At 40.3% G+C, this 14,075-nt stretch overlaps 3 protein-coding genes across 3 annotated transcripts; 1 reads left to right on the forward strand and 2 right to left on the reverse strand.

The window, feature by feature from the left end:
* The first annotated feature begins 286 nt into the window (after positions 1-286).
* Positions 287-2,487, forward strand: LOC115687757 (GDSL esterase/lipase At2g23540-like). The gene is made up of 5 exons (XM_030613419.2): positions 287-530; positions 672-802; positions 918-1,166; positions 1,395-1,650; positions 2,256-2,487. The coding sequence occupies exons 1-5, from the start codon at positions 287-289 to the stop codon at positions 2,477-2,479; spliced, it is 1,104 nt and encodes a 367-aa protein (XP_030469279.1). The 3' UTR covers positions 2,480-2,487.
* Positions 2,488-3,151: 664 nt separating this feature from the next.
* On the reverse strand, positions 3,152-4,607 carry LOC130138729 (uncharacterized). The gene is made up of 2 exons (XM_056313632.1): positions 4,337-4,607; positions 3,152-4,215 (listed from the first exon to the last, which is right to left on the reverse strand). Exons 1-2 carry the CDS (start codon positions 4,605-4,607, stop codon positions 4,178-4,180), a joined length of 309 nt encoding a protein of 102 aa, XP_056169607.1. The 3' UTR covers positions 3,152-4,177.
* On the reverse strand, positions 4,487-6,827 carry LOC115683690 (pentatricopeptide repeat-containing protein At3g50420). The gene has a single exon (XM_030608271.2). The coding sequence runs from the start codon at positions 6,703-6,705 to the stop codon at positions 4,609-4,611; it is 2,097 nt and encodes a 698-aa protein (XP_030464131.1). The 5' UTR covers positions 6,706-6,827; the 3' UTR covers positions 4,487-4,608.
* Between the last annotated feature and the right edge of the window lie 7,248 nt (positions 6,828-14,075).

The raw sequence follows: 14,075 nt of genomic DNA on the forward strand, positions 1-14,075 counted from the left end.
CCTATTGCAAAGGCAAAATCTCTACCCTCATGACACGTTTGGAAAATGTCACTAAAGCCGATCAACTACCTCATTACTCCCCCTTATAACCAACCAAATTGAAGATTAAACAAACAACACCAAACTCCCAAGTAAATCACCTAATCATTATTATTTTTTTAAACCCCATTGTGGAAGGAGGACCCTTATATATATACTCTCAAGAGTGCTTTGCGCTAATAGCAAAGGTTGTGTGCTTTTAGAGCTCTTGATTCTTATGGATCTTTTGCTAGATTGAATAGGAGACATGGTCAAACAACCCATTGTGTTGGTGGCTTTGGTGCTTTTGTTGATTCACGTGAGGGCTCAAAATGATACTGGCCTTAGTGCTTCTTTCATCTTTGGTGATTCCTTGGTTGATGCTGGAAACAACAGTTATTTACAGACATTGTCCAAGGCTAACATTCCCCCAAATGGGATTGATTTCAGAGCATCTGGAGGGAATCCCACTGGCAGATACACTAATGGAAGAACCATTGGTGACATTGTGGGTATGTGAATTTCTTGTCTGCTTAGTTAATTTCTCTAGCTTTTTGTGATTTTTTTTTCTTGGGGTGTGCATTGATGGGTTTTTTAGGCTATTATTTTTTACTTCACAATATTCATGATATTTATTTATTATCTATTTTCAGGGGAAGAACTGGGGCAACCTAACTATGCTGTCCCATTTTTGGCTCCAAACTCAACTGGCAAAGCTATATTGAATGGAGTCAATTATGCATCTGGGGGAGGAGGGATTCTGAATGCAACTGGAAGTATCTTTGTAAGCACCCAAACATAATTGACAATATGCTGTCACATACACGTTTCGTTTTAATTATTTTGCATGCACATGCATGGGCCATCAAAAGCTAGGGAGATTACTATATGTTTTGCAGATAAATAGGCTGAGCTTGGATATCCAAGTTGACTACTTCAACATCACAAGGAAGCAGTTGGATAAGCTCTTGGGACCATCACAAGCAAGAGACTACTTGATGAAGAAATCAATCTTCTCAATCACAATTGGGGCTAATGATTTCCTGAACAATTACCTGCTTCCGGTCCTCTCTATCGGTGCCCGGGCTTCTCAAACCCCCGACGCTTTCATCAACAACATGATCAATCACTTGAGGAATCAACTTACGGTACCCAAATGATTTTGACCAATGTTTGAAATTCTAAAAGGGGATGAAAGTTCGAATTAGTCTATTAAAACCATGGATTAGATTAATAATCTTCATTCCTAGGTTATGTTTACTCATGTGAGATTCACTCAACCCAGCTGGCAAAATCGTTGGGTCTAACTCTAATTCGATCGAATCTATTGCAGTACAATTTTTTCATGCAGTTATAGTTGTCATGATTTGATGCAGAGACTCTATCAATTGGATGCTCGGAAGTTTGTATTAGGAAACGTGGGTCCAATTGGATGTATACCTTATCAAAAAACCATAAACCAATTAAGCTCGGATCAATGCGTCGACTTGGCCAATCAACTGGCACATCAGTACAATAGCAGGTTGCAGGATCTGCTCACTGAACTCAACGAAAATCTTCGAGAAGCCACTTTCGTCAACGCGAATGTCTATGATCTTGTGATGGAACTCATCACAGACTATGACAAATACGGTAAAGTTCATTATAAGTCCATCTTCTTTTACTTGCGAGGTTCGGTACAACTGCAACCTTGTTTATCAAAAGGAGTTAATTTTTGATCAAGAACAAAATATCCTGTCATCTTTTTTCTTTGGCTATGTTTGTCGTGGGTTTTTAGCTTTCGGAGTTTCATTTCTATTCAATCGAGTCTCACGGAGCGCTCGCCACTCAAGTCATAGCAGGATAAACTTATTACTCGTGCTTAAATATGGACTTACGATTCGGGCAAGATGACTTGTGTACTAATTATATCTACAACCCGTGGATCAATGAAAAGCTCAGGAAAAAAATATACTGCTTGGCTACCTAAATTAATGCTAATCAATGATATCCTATGGTACTATTGATACACGAGACTTACTTTGAAATATCACATTTTCAGTGCATCCGGAAATCTGGTATAATCGTGAACCATCATTTTAATACCGTGTCATTTTGATTTGAAGTTAGAGCCGCATGTGTCTCTTTCGAGCCCAAGCTGAGGCGGATATCATACTGTTAAACGCTAAAATATATTGGAATCTTCTCATTGATTTCCTAATTTCTGACTGTTCCTGAGTACATGTTTGGTAATGCAGGTTTTACAACAGCCAGTACAGCTTGCTGCGGGAATGGTGGCCAATTTGCTGGGATCATACCGTGTGGTCCAGTATCAAGCCTATGTAGCGATCGATCCAAACATGTCTTCAGGGATCCTTATCACCCGAGCGAGGCGTCCAATCTCATACTGGCAAAACAATTGGTCGATGGAGACACTACATACATCTCTCCTATGAATCTCAGACAGCTTCGAGATCTTTGATTGACTTCTTTATAAAGTCTGCAACGTAATTTGTGTGGCCATGTGAGCAATTACCGTTTCTTGTATCATGGAGCTGTAGATCTACTATTTCTGTACAAGCCTTGGGAATTTTGCATTCTGTTTCTTGTTGATAAGTAAATATATATGCAACCTTCTTTGTGATATATATACATACATTATCCACTCTAAAAGAAATGGGTAAAGCTGACAAAAGCCAAACGAATTTTCGAGTCTTCCTCGGTTGAATTCCTTTTTTTCTTTTCGAATTGCAATCATCAATCAAATTCACATGGTGGGTAATGACTCCATTCGATTATTAATAAACCAGCTGTTTAAGTTGTTTATAGGAAATCAATGATTTGGGACAATGAAATCCTAAGAATGTTTTCTTAGATTAGCGGGATATGAAATTGTGAAGAAAGACCCACCCATGGGTAGCTTAGTTGGTTAGGGCGTACTTGGGATTGTGTGGTTAGGCGCACTGGTCCCAGGTTCGATTCCCCAGCTAAGCACTTGTGATTTAAGTGGGGGGCCATGGCGGTGGGTTGCTGTGCTAGTCTCCCCTGAGGAATAGTCGAGATGCGCGCAAGCTGGTCCGGACACCTCGGTTAAAAAAAAAAAATTGTGACAAAACAAGGGGAGCTAGAAAAATTTCTGTCGGTACAGTTTACAAATAAAATGCCAGTCTGTACAAACTTGTCCAACCAAAAAAATAGAGTTGCACTGTAGGAGACACTAGGAAGATGATAGCTTCAATCTCAGAGCTTCGGACTGTCAATACTCATCAGAGTCTTCAGTTGGTTCCTTGTCTTATCATTTGAAACAGCCATAGATTCTGCATAAGAATTGTCTCTGTCTCATACTTCATCTCAGTTTTGATTCTGTTTCTATGGTCATAGGTAAGCTGTCGTCTTTCCCTATTGAAAGAATTTTTCCTTATCTTCTGATCAAGACATCTCACATCTGTTTCACTAATTCTACTTTATGCAGAGAGTCAAGGTGTCATCGGTTGTCATTAATTTTCACAGAGACAACCTCCCCAACCCAAAACCAGTCCATGGTATGAGTCGAAGAACATTAAAAAACTTCGTGCTCTTACTGTAAAATAAAACACCAGAATCCCAGTGGTGCTGGGAATCGGGAACTTGGAGGTATCTGCCTAGTTTGAGACAAGACTTACCCTGATGTCTTTGCTAAGGGAGTAATCACATTTTATGCACATTGCGTCAACATTGCTTATCTGTGCTTTGGCAACAAGCCAATTATTGGTGATATACCTCAGTTTGTGCTGCCTGCCATTTAGGGTCTTGAAGCAGCGCTAGAAGCTAACAATTATTCACTACCCGTTACTACCGTTCCGCTGTCTGTCCAGACAACATTCAGCCCAGTTGCTCAATTTGCAGCTAATTCTGATCCTTTTTAAGGACCTGTATTCCAATTCTTACTAGCCAACAGTTACCCTCTCTCTGTAGTGTGTACCCTTATATTGGGTATGGTGCTGATCCAAGAGCAGTCAGGCCAGATTATGCTCTGTACAGTGCCTCCGGAGTCGTGATCTGAAATAAAAATCTTGGCTACAGTGACCTATTTGATGCCATAGTTGACTCTTTCTACTGGGCATTGGAGAAGGCAGAAGGGCCGAATGTTACACCGTGATCATGTGCAGAATGTATCTTCTTGCGACATGGTATTCCTCCTTCATTGCTGCTTCCCAGCCAAGATGAGACAATGCTTCTCTGACAGATTTAGGGATTAAAACAGAATCCAAGGAAGAGATGAATACCATGTAGGGAGAAGATATATGACTATAACTCAGAGAAGTACAGATTGGCTGAGTATTAGCAGTGGAATGTCTACCTTTTGTGTGAGCAATAGGTAAGTCAAGCTCAGACGTAGAAGAATCTGAGGATGGAGAGTTAACTAGAACAGATGAAGAATCTACCGGCTCTGCCAGGGAAGCAGCTATGTGCTCTCCTTCTAGAGCAACTGTCTGCTCTCCTTCTGGTGTCTCAGTGTCCACCGGAGGTTGCCAATGCCTGCACAGATATGTGATGAGATCACCATGTGCTGTTTTGACGCTGATGACCGAGTTCAACTGGAAAAGAACTATTAAATCTGGACTCCTCATTCTAGATACCACATATGATTGAATTAAACTCATCAGCTTCTGATCTTTTCATGTTTCCAATTAGGCTGTTAAGTTCAGACCCGATTTTGCTTATAGTAGGATGTAACTGGTCACCAGAAGAGAACACATTCATTGTATCCTGGGATTCAATCCAACTTAGTCCTGGATCTTTATCCATCATGAGCCCTCTCATCTTACGTCTTGTTTCCGCAACAACATCCCACTTCCCTGCGGCCGCGTAAAGATTGGAGAGCAAGATGTGAGTTGCAATGTCTTCCATGTCCAAACTCAGAACATGCTCAGCGGCACGAATTCCCATGCGCAAATTCTGATAATTTACAGATGAACTAAGCAAGGTTCTCCACAATTCTAAATGGTCATCATAGAATGGTGATTTGTTAATCATTTCCTCTGCCTCTTCCAGGAATCCTGCTCGGCTCAGCAAACTGACCATGCATGAGTAATGCTTAGAGCCTGGACTAAGATTAAAGTTTCTCATACAATTCCATAAGATCTTTCCTTCATTGACCAAGCAACTATGGTTGCAAGCAGAGAGTGCTGATAAGAAGGTCACTTGATCTGGAAGTAGACCGGACATAAGAATTTCATCAAAAAGTTCCAACGCCTTCTCTGCCAACCCGTGGTAGCCATATCCTCCGAGCATCGAGTTATAGCATTTCAAATCAGGGTTGGAAACATCAGAATATATTAACTCAGCAGCTTGAAGGTTTCCATTTTTAGCATACATGTCAACTAGACCACCACAGACAGCCATGTCGACATCAGATCCCGATTTTACAGCCAAGCAATGTATCATCTCTCCTTGTTTGAGAACTGTAAGATCAGCACATGCGCTCAAAGCTCCACTTAAAGCAAAACTATCAGTCTTATGTCCTTCCTCGTACATTTCATAGAAATATTTTATTGCAGTCTCTGAATCTGCCATTTTAGAATGAGCTGTGATCATCTCTGTCCAGATAACCACATCCTTTTCCGGTAATGAGTGGAAAACATTATGAGCATACCCATTTTCTCCATTTGTAAAGTACATGGAGATTAGCGTAGTTCCAACATAGAAGCTACTTTCAAATCCCACTTTGATGACTTGACCATGAAGAGCCTTCCCACAGTCATTGACTAAGAATGTTCCTGTTGCAGAAACTGCAGCTGCGAGAGTGTATTCATCCGGTTTAGGAAACGAATGTCTCCGTAACTGTATAAAGATCTCTATGGCAACTTCTCCATGACCATTTTCTGTATACCCAGAAATCAATGAGTTCCAAGAAACAATGTCTGGATTCTGCACTCTATCAAAAATAGTCTGTGCACTACTGATGTCACCACAGTTGAGATACATGTCAAGCAGGGCATTCTCCATAGGCAGATCAAAGGTGATGCCAGAGACGACTGCTCGGCCATGGATGATCCGTCCAAAGGTATGATGTTCCAACTTTGCGCAAGCATTCAGGACAATTGAATACGTGAACTGAGTCGGAGAAACACCAGATGCAAGCATCTCACTGAATATGCGGAGTCCATCCCTGATTCTATCGTTCTTCAAACTCCCGAAAATCATCGAGTTCCACGCAACAGCATCTTTATCGGCTATACACCGGAAGACATTCCCTGCAGATTCCAGATCCCCGCAACTAGAGTACACGCCAAGAATAGCCGTCTGAACACAGATATTATCCGCAAATCCACATTTCACGACATGACTGTGAAGCAAAGAACTCGTGAACCGATCTTCGAGCAAAGAGTAAGCCTGAAACAAGCTGGTGAAAGTCAGCCCATTAGGCCTTAACCCCTCATCACCCAGTCGGGCGAACAACCCCACTGCCGATAACGCCCGATCGGGCACCCGAGAATAAACCGAGATAAGCGCATTGTACGAAACTACGTTTCTCTGAGGCATTCTGTCGAACACTTCCCGTGCCCTGTCCAATGACCCGCAACGAGCGTACATGGAGAGAAGATTGTTGTTCACGTACGGAGAGACGGCGTGGGTCGTGAGGACGAGAGCGTGGAGCCGACGCGCAACCTCGAGGGTGGCCGCGGAAGCGCATTTTTGGAGGAGTGGCTCGCATAACGGCGGCATAAGCGACCGGGACCAATAGCCTCACGGCCGGCTCCGGCCGGCGAAGATAACTACCAACTACCAGAAGGCAAGTCGCGACTTTGAGCAATAACGGATGACACTCGCTGATTTGTTGAGTTGATAATCTTTAAGGGAGCTAATTAATCGAAATTACAAGTGTAAAAAGTGCGAAAGTTGCTGTTTATTAAAAATGCGAAAATCACGTATTGTCATCAAAATATAAGACCGTCCATATTAATCAAAACAACCATATTTTATTTCGAGTTCATTTTTACACAAACTTTATTTTCCTCTCCTCTACTTACTAAAGTGCTCAAGTCGGATATTATGTAGAATTTTGTGTAATGGGTTTGAACCTTCTTAATGATCTTTGTCAATTTACATATTTCGAGTATAATTAAAATCATAAACAGTTCACAGCTTTAACCAAAGAATTCCCTTCAGAAAATTTTGAATTAAAAAATTGTATACTACAAGGAATTATTTCTGATTGAACTCTCGAGAGATATTGTAAATAAATTAGTTGATTAATATTATTTTGTTTTAGAATCTTGCTCGTTAAATTTACTAAAAAACTCGAAACTTAGATGATTCTCATAAAAAGCAACAAGCATGTAAACTTCTCTGATTTGTTAATAAAAATAAAAAAAAACAATAGTTCGGGAAAGGTTTATAAAAACAATTAGATTGGTTAATTTATGGGAGAAGAACGTCGGAAGTGCCAAAAGTTGTGTACGGTGCTCACTTTAGTGCAAAAAATTTCTTTTGGATCACTTCAATGCCAAATTTTTTGAAAAACGATAATTTCAGTTTCAACTCCGATATGTTTGGCCGGAAATCTGACGTGGCCTTTTTTTAGTAGTTTCTTAAGCCGACGTGGCTCGTCGGAAAGTCTAGTCAGTATCTAATCCCTAAAACGACGCCGTTTAGTACTCTTTTCCCCAAATAAGAACCATAAATCCCCAAATTGAAAGAGAATCCCCCAATTTGCAACCCTAATAGGCTATTGAACACCCAATTGAAACCCTATTTAGATTCACCCCAAAAGTTACGAGCTCAATCTTGCAAATGGAGAGTAGTAGCTTCGGCAACGACTCAAATTTGTTTCAACGAAGCGAACAAGAGGATGAATGTTACTATTTTTGCGGGTTACCGAGTCCAATAAGATATTGGACTCGGTTGAATCCCGTAAGAAGATTTAATGGTTGCGCTAGGTATAGAGAAGGCTCGCAGTGCAAAATTTCAAATGAATTGATGCGAAATTCTCCGGTCGAGCGACAAAGGTGATTTTGGAGCTACTTGAAGGACGATATCAACCTCTACCTACATTAATGGATGAATTGGAGGATGTGGACTCAATGCAAGTTGAAATGAAGGCTTTAATATCTCTGACCAATCATTTGAAAAAAAAAGTTTTAAGGATGAAAATTGAAAGGAAGTGTTATCGAGTATTGATTGTGTTATTATTATGTTGTGTAGCCTATTTTTATGGTCAAAATGTAAAGCGAGTGAAGAGAAGAAGTTTTTCAGTGTACTATAGTTGAAGATGAGTGGGATATGTACTTGTATTGGATAATTTATAAGTATAATTGTATTAGCTTATTTTTGTATAGAACAAAAGTTTGTTGCAATCTATGGTGGAAATGGAAGGTCAAAATTCATTGGTTGCGAGCATTTACAAGTTCTCTTGCTTAGTTGTATATTCTCAATTCTTATTTGCTTAGTTTTGCTTGAGATGTTTGGATTGCTGCAATGGTTTGCTAGTATTGCTGGTAATTGTTTGCTATATTGTTTGCTGGTAATTGGATGCTGGTTTGCTGCAATTGTTACTGCAAACACTTTTCAAATGAAGAAGTGGTACCAAGTTCACAAGTCATTATTTCAGTGTCATATGTTGTAAATAGCGATCATTTGAGTGTCAAGTTTTGCTGAAACTGATCACTTAAGTGCCAATTGTTGTGAAAAGTGATAACTTAAGTGCCAATCGTGGTGAAAAGTGATCACTTAAGTGTCAGTTATTGTTAAAAAGTGATCACTTAAGTGCTGGTTGTTGATATGTTCGTTTCTTTGGTACGGCACCAGCAACAAGCACATAGCTGGTGTGCTTGCTCCACCAACTATGTATTGGTGCAAGCACAAGACGCCTATGTACATCTTGTGCTTGCACCAACACATAGCTAGTGCAAGCATAAGATGCCTATGTGCTGCACTTACACATAGCTGATGGACTAGCGCACCAGCAGCTTGCACCTCGCACCAGCACATATAATTGTTGGTGCAAGCTTTACACTAGCCACCAAATACCACTAGCACCAAGCTTTGCATTAGCCAAGCACCAGTAATACCTCCACTAAGCCCTGCATTAGCCAAGCACTCTAAACACATTCACCAAGACCTGTAGCAGCCAAGTATCACCACCACCAGTGCACCACCACCATCACCTCCACCAGCCAAGCACAATTAGCACAACTAGAACATCAAGTAGAATTAGCACACCAGCAGCACAACTAGCACAACCAATAACAAAATATGGAAATTTTAAAAGTATAGACATAATAAACATTGGTCCATTGACATTAAACTTAGTTTTTACATTTGGTCAATATGAATAACCAACTAAAACATTCACATCCATGGAATGGCTTTCCACCAAACAAAAACATTCAACTTACTCAACGCTGTACAATGTCAATACCATGAGTCAATATGCACAACCTCTCAACAAAAAAAAAACTGTCATATTAAGCACCCTCCCATCAGTCAATATGCACAAACCCCAGTTCCTTTTCCTTTAAATGGACGTTTGGCTTGATTCATGATCCTTGCACTATTTCTAACTAGACGTGTAGGTTCTTCAACTAGCTTTCCTGTCTCATTTACCTTTTTCTTAGCAGCTGCCATTTTCTTTGTAGGTCGTGTCATTTGATGAGAGCTCTCAGTAAGGTCATTATTGGTGCCAGGATCAGTTGGTTGAGATGCAACTGGTGTTGGGTTCCATGTTGGTGGCTATTTTGGAGCTGTACCCAATGTCTTCTTCTTTGAAGCAATGGTCTTTGGCGCCGTCCCCCTTGTCTTTCTTCCTGCCACTTGGGTTCTTATTTTGGGTGCAACAGTTGACTCTTGAGTTGGGCCACCTTGAGAGATAAGCACTTCCGAACTTCTCCCAAGCTTCAACAATATAACCATATTGTCAATATAAAAAAATATTATAAATAAAAAAATGTAGGAATCCTACAAAACTTACATTCAAAATAGTCATTTCAGTACACTCGTATGTAAAAAGACAATAATCATATTATCTTAGCCTTTTTCTAAGAGCCCCTCTTGTTCATAGTGGCGCCTCACTTTCAGCAACTTTTGTAGTTGGTCTTCTTCTCACCTAATAAAGACATATCAAAGTTAAACTTTAGCCCAAAAAATAACATAAACACCAAATTGTACAGCTTACAAGATATTTTCTCCTCGTCTGTTCAACAGTCGACTCAGTGGTTGGCTTTTGCACTGACCCTTTAGTTTGCCCTCTAGCTGGCCCTGCATCAGCCTCTTGAGCTGGCCCTACATCAGCCCCCACATCTGGCTCTACAGCAGGCCCTTCAATTAGCCCTTGGGTTGGTCCTGCATCAGCCTCTACATATGGTTGTTGTTGTTGTTATTGTTGGTGCTGTTTCTTCAATGTACAACCCTTTTTATTGTACCCTTCCTTTTGGCAATAGGAGCACCTCATCTTTGCATCAGTCCTGCTCATCCTCTGAGTTGAGATCTCTCCCTCCTACATTCTTCGTCTCTTTTCGGGTCTTCCAATTTGCTTCTTTAGTAGCAAAGGTTTAAGGATTTCATGATTTGTTGGCTCCTAGAATTTGCTACTTCTGATAGGCTACATCATGAATTGGTACGAAGCAAGATATGTGCTTTTCTTGCACCAATCATCTAGGTAATCCTCTGGGTTGTGTTGCTTCAACTGGATGGCACAAATGGCATGTGCACAAGGAATTCCAGTTAGTTATCAAGCTCGACATGAACACTTTCGCCTCTCTAGATAGACGACATACTTATCAGCATTGTTCATGATCTCATATCCATTATCTCCAATCCAAATTGGATGACAGAATCTATTAGCAACTATGTTCTCATCCAATCTCTTTACAATCCTAGGACTACATTGTTTAGTTCATTGTGTAGCCTTATCTCTTTGTTTTTGTAGCCTAGTCATGACCATAACTCGTATGTCTTCAAGCATGCTAATGATGGGTTTGTACCTAACCTCTAGTACTTTGCCACTGAAAGCTTCGTTGAGGTTGTTATCAATGATATCGCACTTAAATTTTTGCTGAAGAAGGCCTCATACCAATGCTTAGGTTCTGTTTGGAACAGTTCTTAAAAACTTTCATTTGACAACTAAAACAACCCCTATTTGGCTTTTCTAAAGTCAGCCATGTTTGTGCTCTTTGCTACATGCCAAAATTGCTTCTGCAGCTTATCCCCTTTATAATTCTTCGCCCAGTTTGTATATATGTGCCTCGCACACATTCTATGTTCAGCATATGGCATAAACTCAGTTAATGCAGGAACAAGTCCCTACAATAATTCAAACAAAAAAAATACTTGCAAGAAAAAATATGCGATTAATATTAAAAAGGCAACAATTTAAAATGACATTACCTTTTGTTGGTCGCTCATGAATGTCCAACCTTTCCCATTGGTTATCTCGATGTCAGCCATTATATTTTTTAGAAACTAGGACCAAGTGTCCTTGCTCTCTACCTTGACAACAACCCAAGCTATTGAAAATATTTGATTATTGGCATCTCTCCCAACGGCAGCAAACAACTCTCCCTTGCATAAACCCTTCAAGAAACATCCATCCAATCCTACAACTTTTCTACAACCAGCCAAAATTTTCCATTTGCATGCATCAAAGCAAATATAAAACCTATCGAACTTAGTCCCACAGTTAGGCAATGGCCTCTCAATAACCACTACATATACTCTGCTGGGTGGGTTTTGAAGCATACATTCGCAAGCATAATCCCAAACTTGGCCATATTCTTCCTTGTACCGACCCATCAGTGTACTCATCACTTTCTGTTTGGCTCTTTTGCACTGATTCCTTGATACATTAACCCTTCCTTGCTCCTTCACCAATTGCTTCAACTGAGGACTCTTAATCTGTGGCATCGCCTTGATAGTATTGAAGAAGTACTTCGACAATCATACACTTGTTACTATTTTATTGTCAAATATAATGGAACAATTATGTTCCTCTTACAATAACCTAATCTAGAATGACCCGCTTTTCCTATTCAGTACACAATAGATCTTCCATGAACAATTTGATTGCGAACACTTAGCTCTCATAAATTCTTTCGTATTTCTAATAAATTCGACACTTCTTTGTTCAGTAATGGAGTTCTTGACAATAGTTTCTTTAAACAGTTTCGCATTGTCAAATTTCATTCCTACGGACAAAACAGAATATACAGCAGTCGAATCATAGGAAGGATACTTACTTTTCCTTCTACGGACAGGTACTTCATCATCTTCAAGCTTATTCTCGGAGCTACCACTCTCATCTTCACCACCACTCTGTTCATATTCAGTCTGATTACCATCAACTAGAGCTTCTTCGTTCCTATTTACTGGTTGTGGTTCATGCGATTCTCTAAATGATGCAAATTTATTTCTCACAAAGTCTCTCTGCTTTTGCCTCGACTGTGTAAGTTCTTCATCGTCATCCTCATCACTTAGGAAATTTATATTTACCAAAACTTCATCATCCGATTTATTAGATTGCGCAACTTCCCAATTTAATCCGATCAATTCTTCATCATGTATGTCTTCACTAGAAGCTTGGGGACATCTCCCAGTTTGCTCAACTCTCTCTATATAACTTGCCTTCGTCTCCAGCCTCAGCTGTTGCCCTTCGTCCCTAACCTGAGTACATTCTCCAACTTCTCCTATTTTGTTGCTCTCATCATCTTCATCATCTTCACTGTCACTGTAATACTCAACATAGACTTTAGCTTCCTCGTCACGAAGATAATGGTAAATAATGTCCTTAACACCATTATCATCACGGAAGAATCTCAAGCCGTCCTTCAATCTTTTCCGAGGAACACAATAATGCAATTTATGTACTTTGCATCGTAAATAATGCACTATGTCCCTCTTGAATTCAATATATGATGGCCTCCTTACATAAAAAAAGATGGTACCTTCATTTCTACCGGCATATTCCTATTCCTCGGTGCCAATGACAAATTCCCCACCATAGCAAATAATGATGGTGACAACATTGTCCCCCATGTCCATGCTGAACTGAAAGAAAACAAAATAATTAGCTTTCGAAACCACAACGCACAGAAGCCAATAAGTTCATATGGAGGATCCCATAACCGCAACTAAATGATTAAACAAATTGCCATTGTCGAAATAAAATAACTTCAGTTGTTGTCGTTTCGTGGAAACGAAACAACATAGTTAGCACCGGTGTCCCTACAATGAGAACTTGAGGTCCCCACAATCACTATTTCACAATTCCTTCTCTACTACTGTCATGCCTAATTTATCCCTCCCCCCGAGCCTTAATTGTGCTCTCGGAGCCCTAATTTTTCCATCCAATTGAGCCATGGAGAGAATATGACAAACCTAAATGACTGAGGGTAAAAGACGACACGCGAGCGGCGGCCAACGACGACGGCGATGGAGCAAGTGACGACGCGCGAAGGAGCACAGCAACGACGGCGACCGATCAAGTGACTACAACGAGAACTTCCTTTGCTTGAACGATGACTAGACGAGCGACCAGACGAGCCCTATTTTCATCCTTCATCGTGCGACGTCGTTTAATTAACCAGGGGGAAACGACGTCACATTGGACGTCCAAACCACGTAGGTAATGCGACGTCATTTTTGAAGTCCACGTGGACTTTATTTTTTAAAAAAATTGGCAGGTCATTTACAAGATTTAATTAAAAAGCCAAGTATTAATTTTGGTCGGAATATCTTGCCGTTGGCACTTAAGTGATCGTTTTTCCTCCGATTTAGCACTTAAGTGAGCCGGCAGAAACTTTTGGCACTAAAGTGAGCGCCGTATATAACTTTTGGTACTTCTGCTATTCTTCTCCCGTTAATTTATATTGAACGTACATTTTTTTTTTATCTTTTATCAATCTTACCATTAACGAGGGCTTAGCTAGGATTATTTTGGACCCTTTAAATTTTAGGGGCATTTAATGCTATTAGCATGAGTCATTCACAAGCGCTATTTTATTTTAGATTGTGGAATCGGCATCCATGCAGTTGTATTTCCTGATTAAAGATTGACATGGGGCACAAGGAATCCACACCCCGCGGTACACCACCTCGATCAA

This window comes from Syzygium oleosum, unplaced genomic scaffold, assembly GCF_021117445.2.
Source record: "Syzygium oleosum isolate NSW1041296 unplaced genomic scaffold, Sole_v2.1 Sole_v2.08, whole genome shotgun sequence".
NCBI classification, from domain to species: Eukaryota; Viridiplantae; Streptophyta; class Magnoliopsida; order Myrtales; family Myrtaceae; genus Syzygium; species Syzygium oleosum.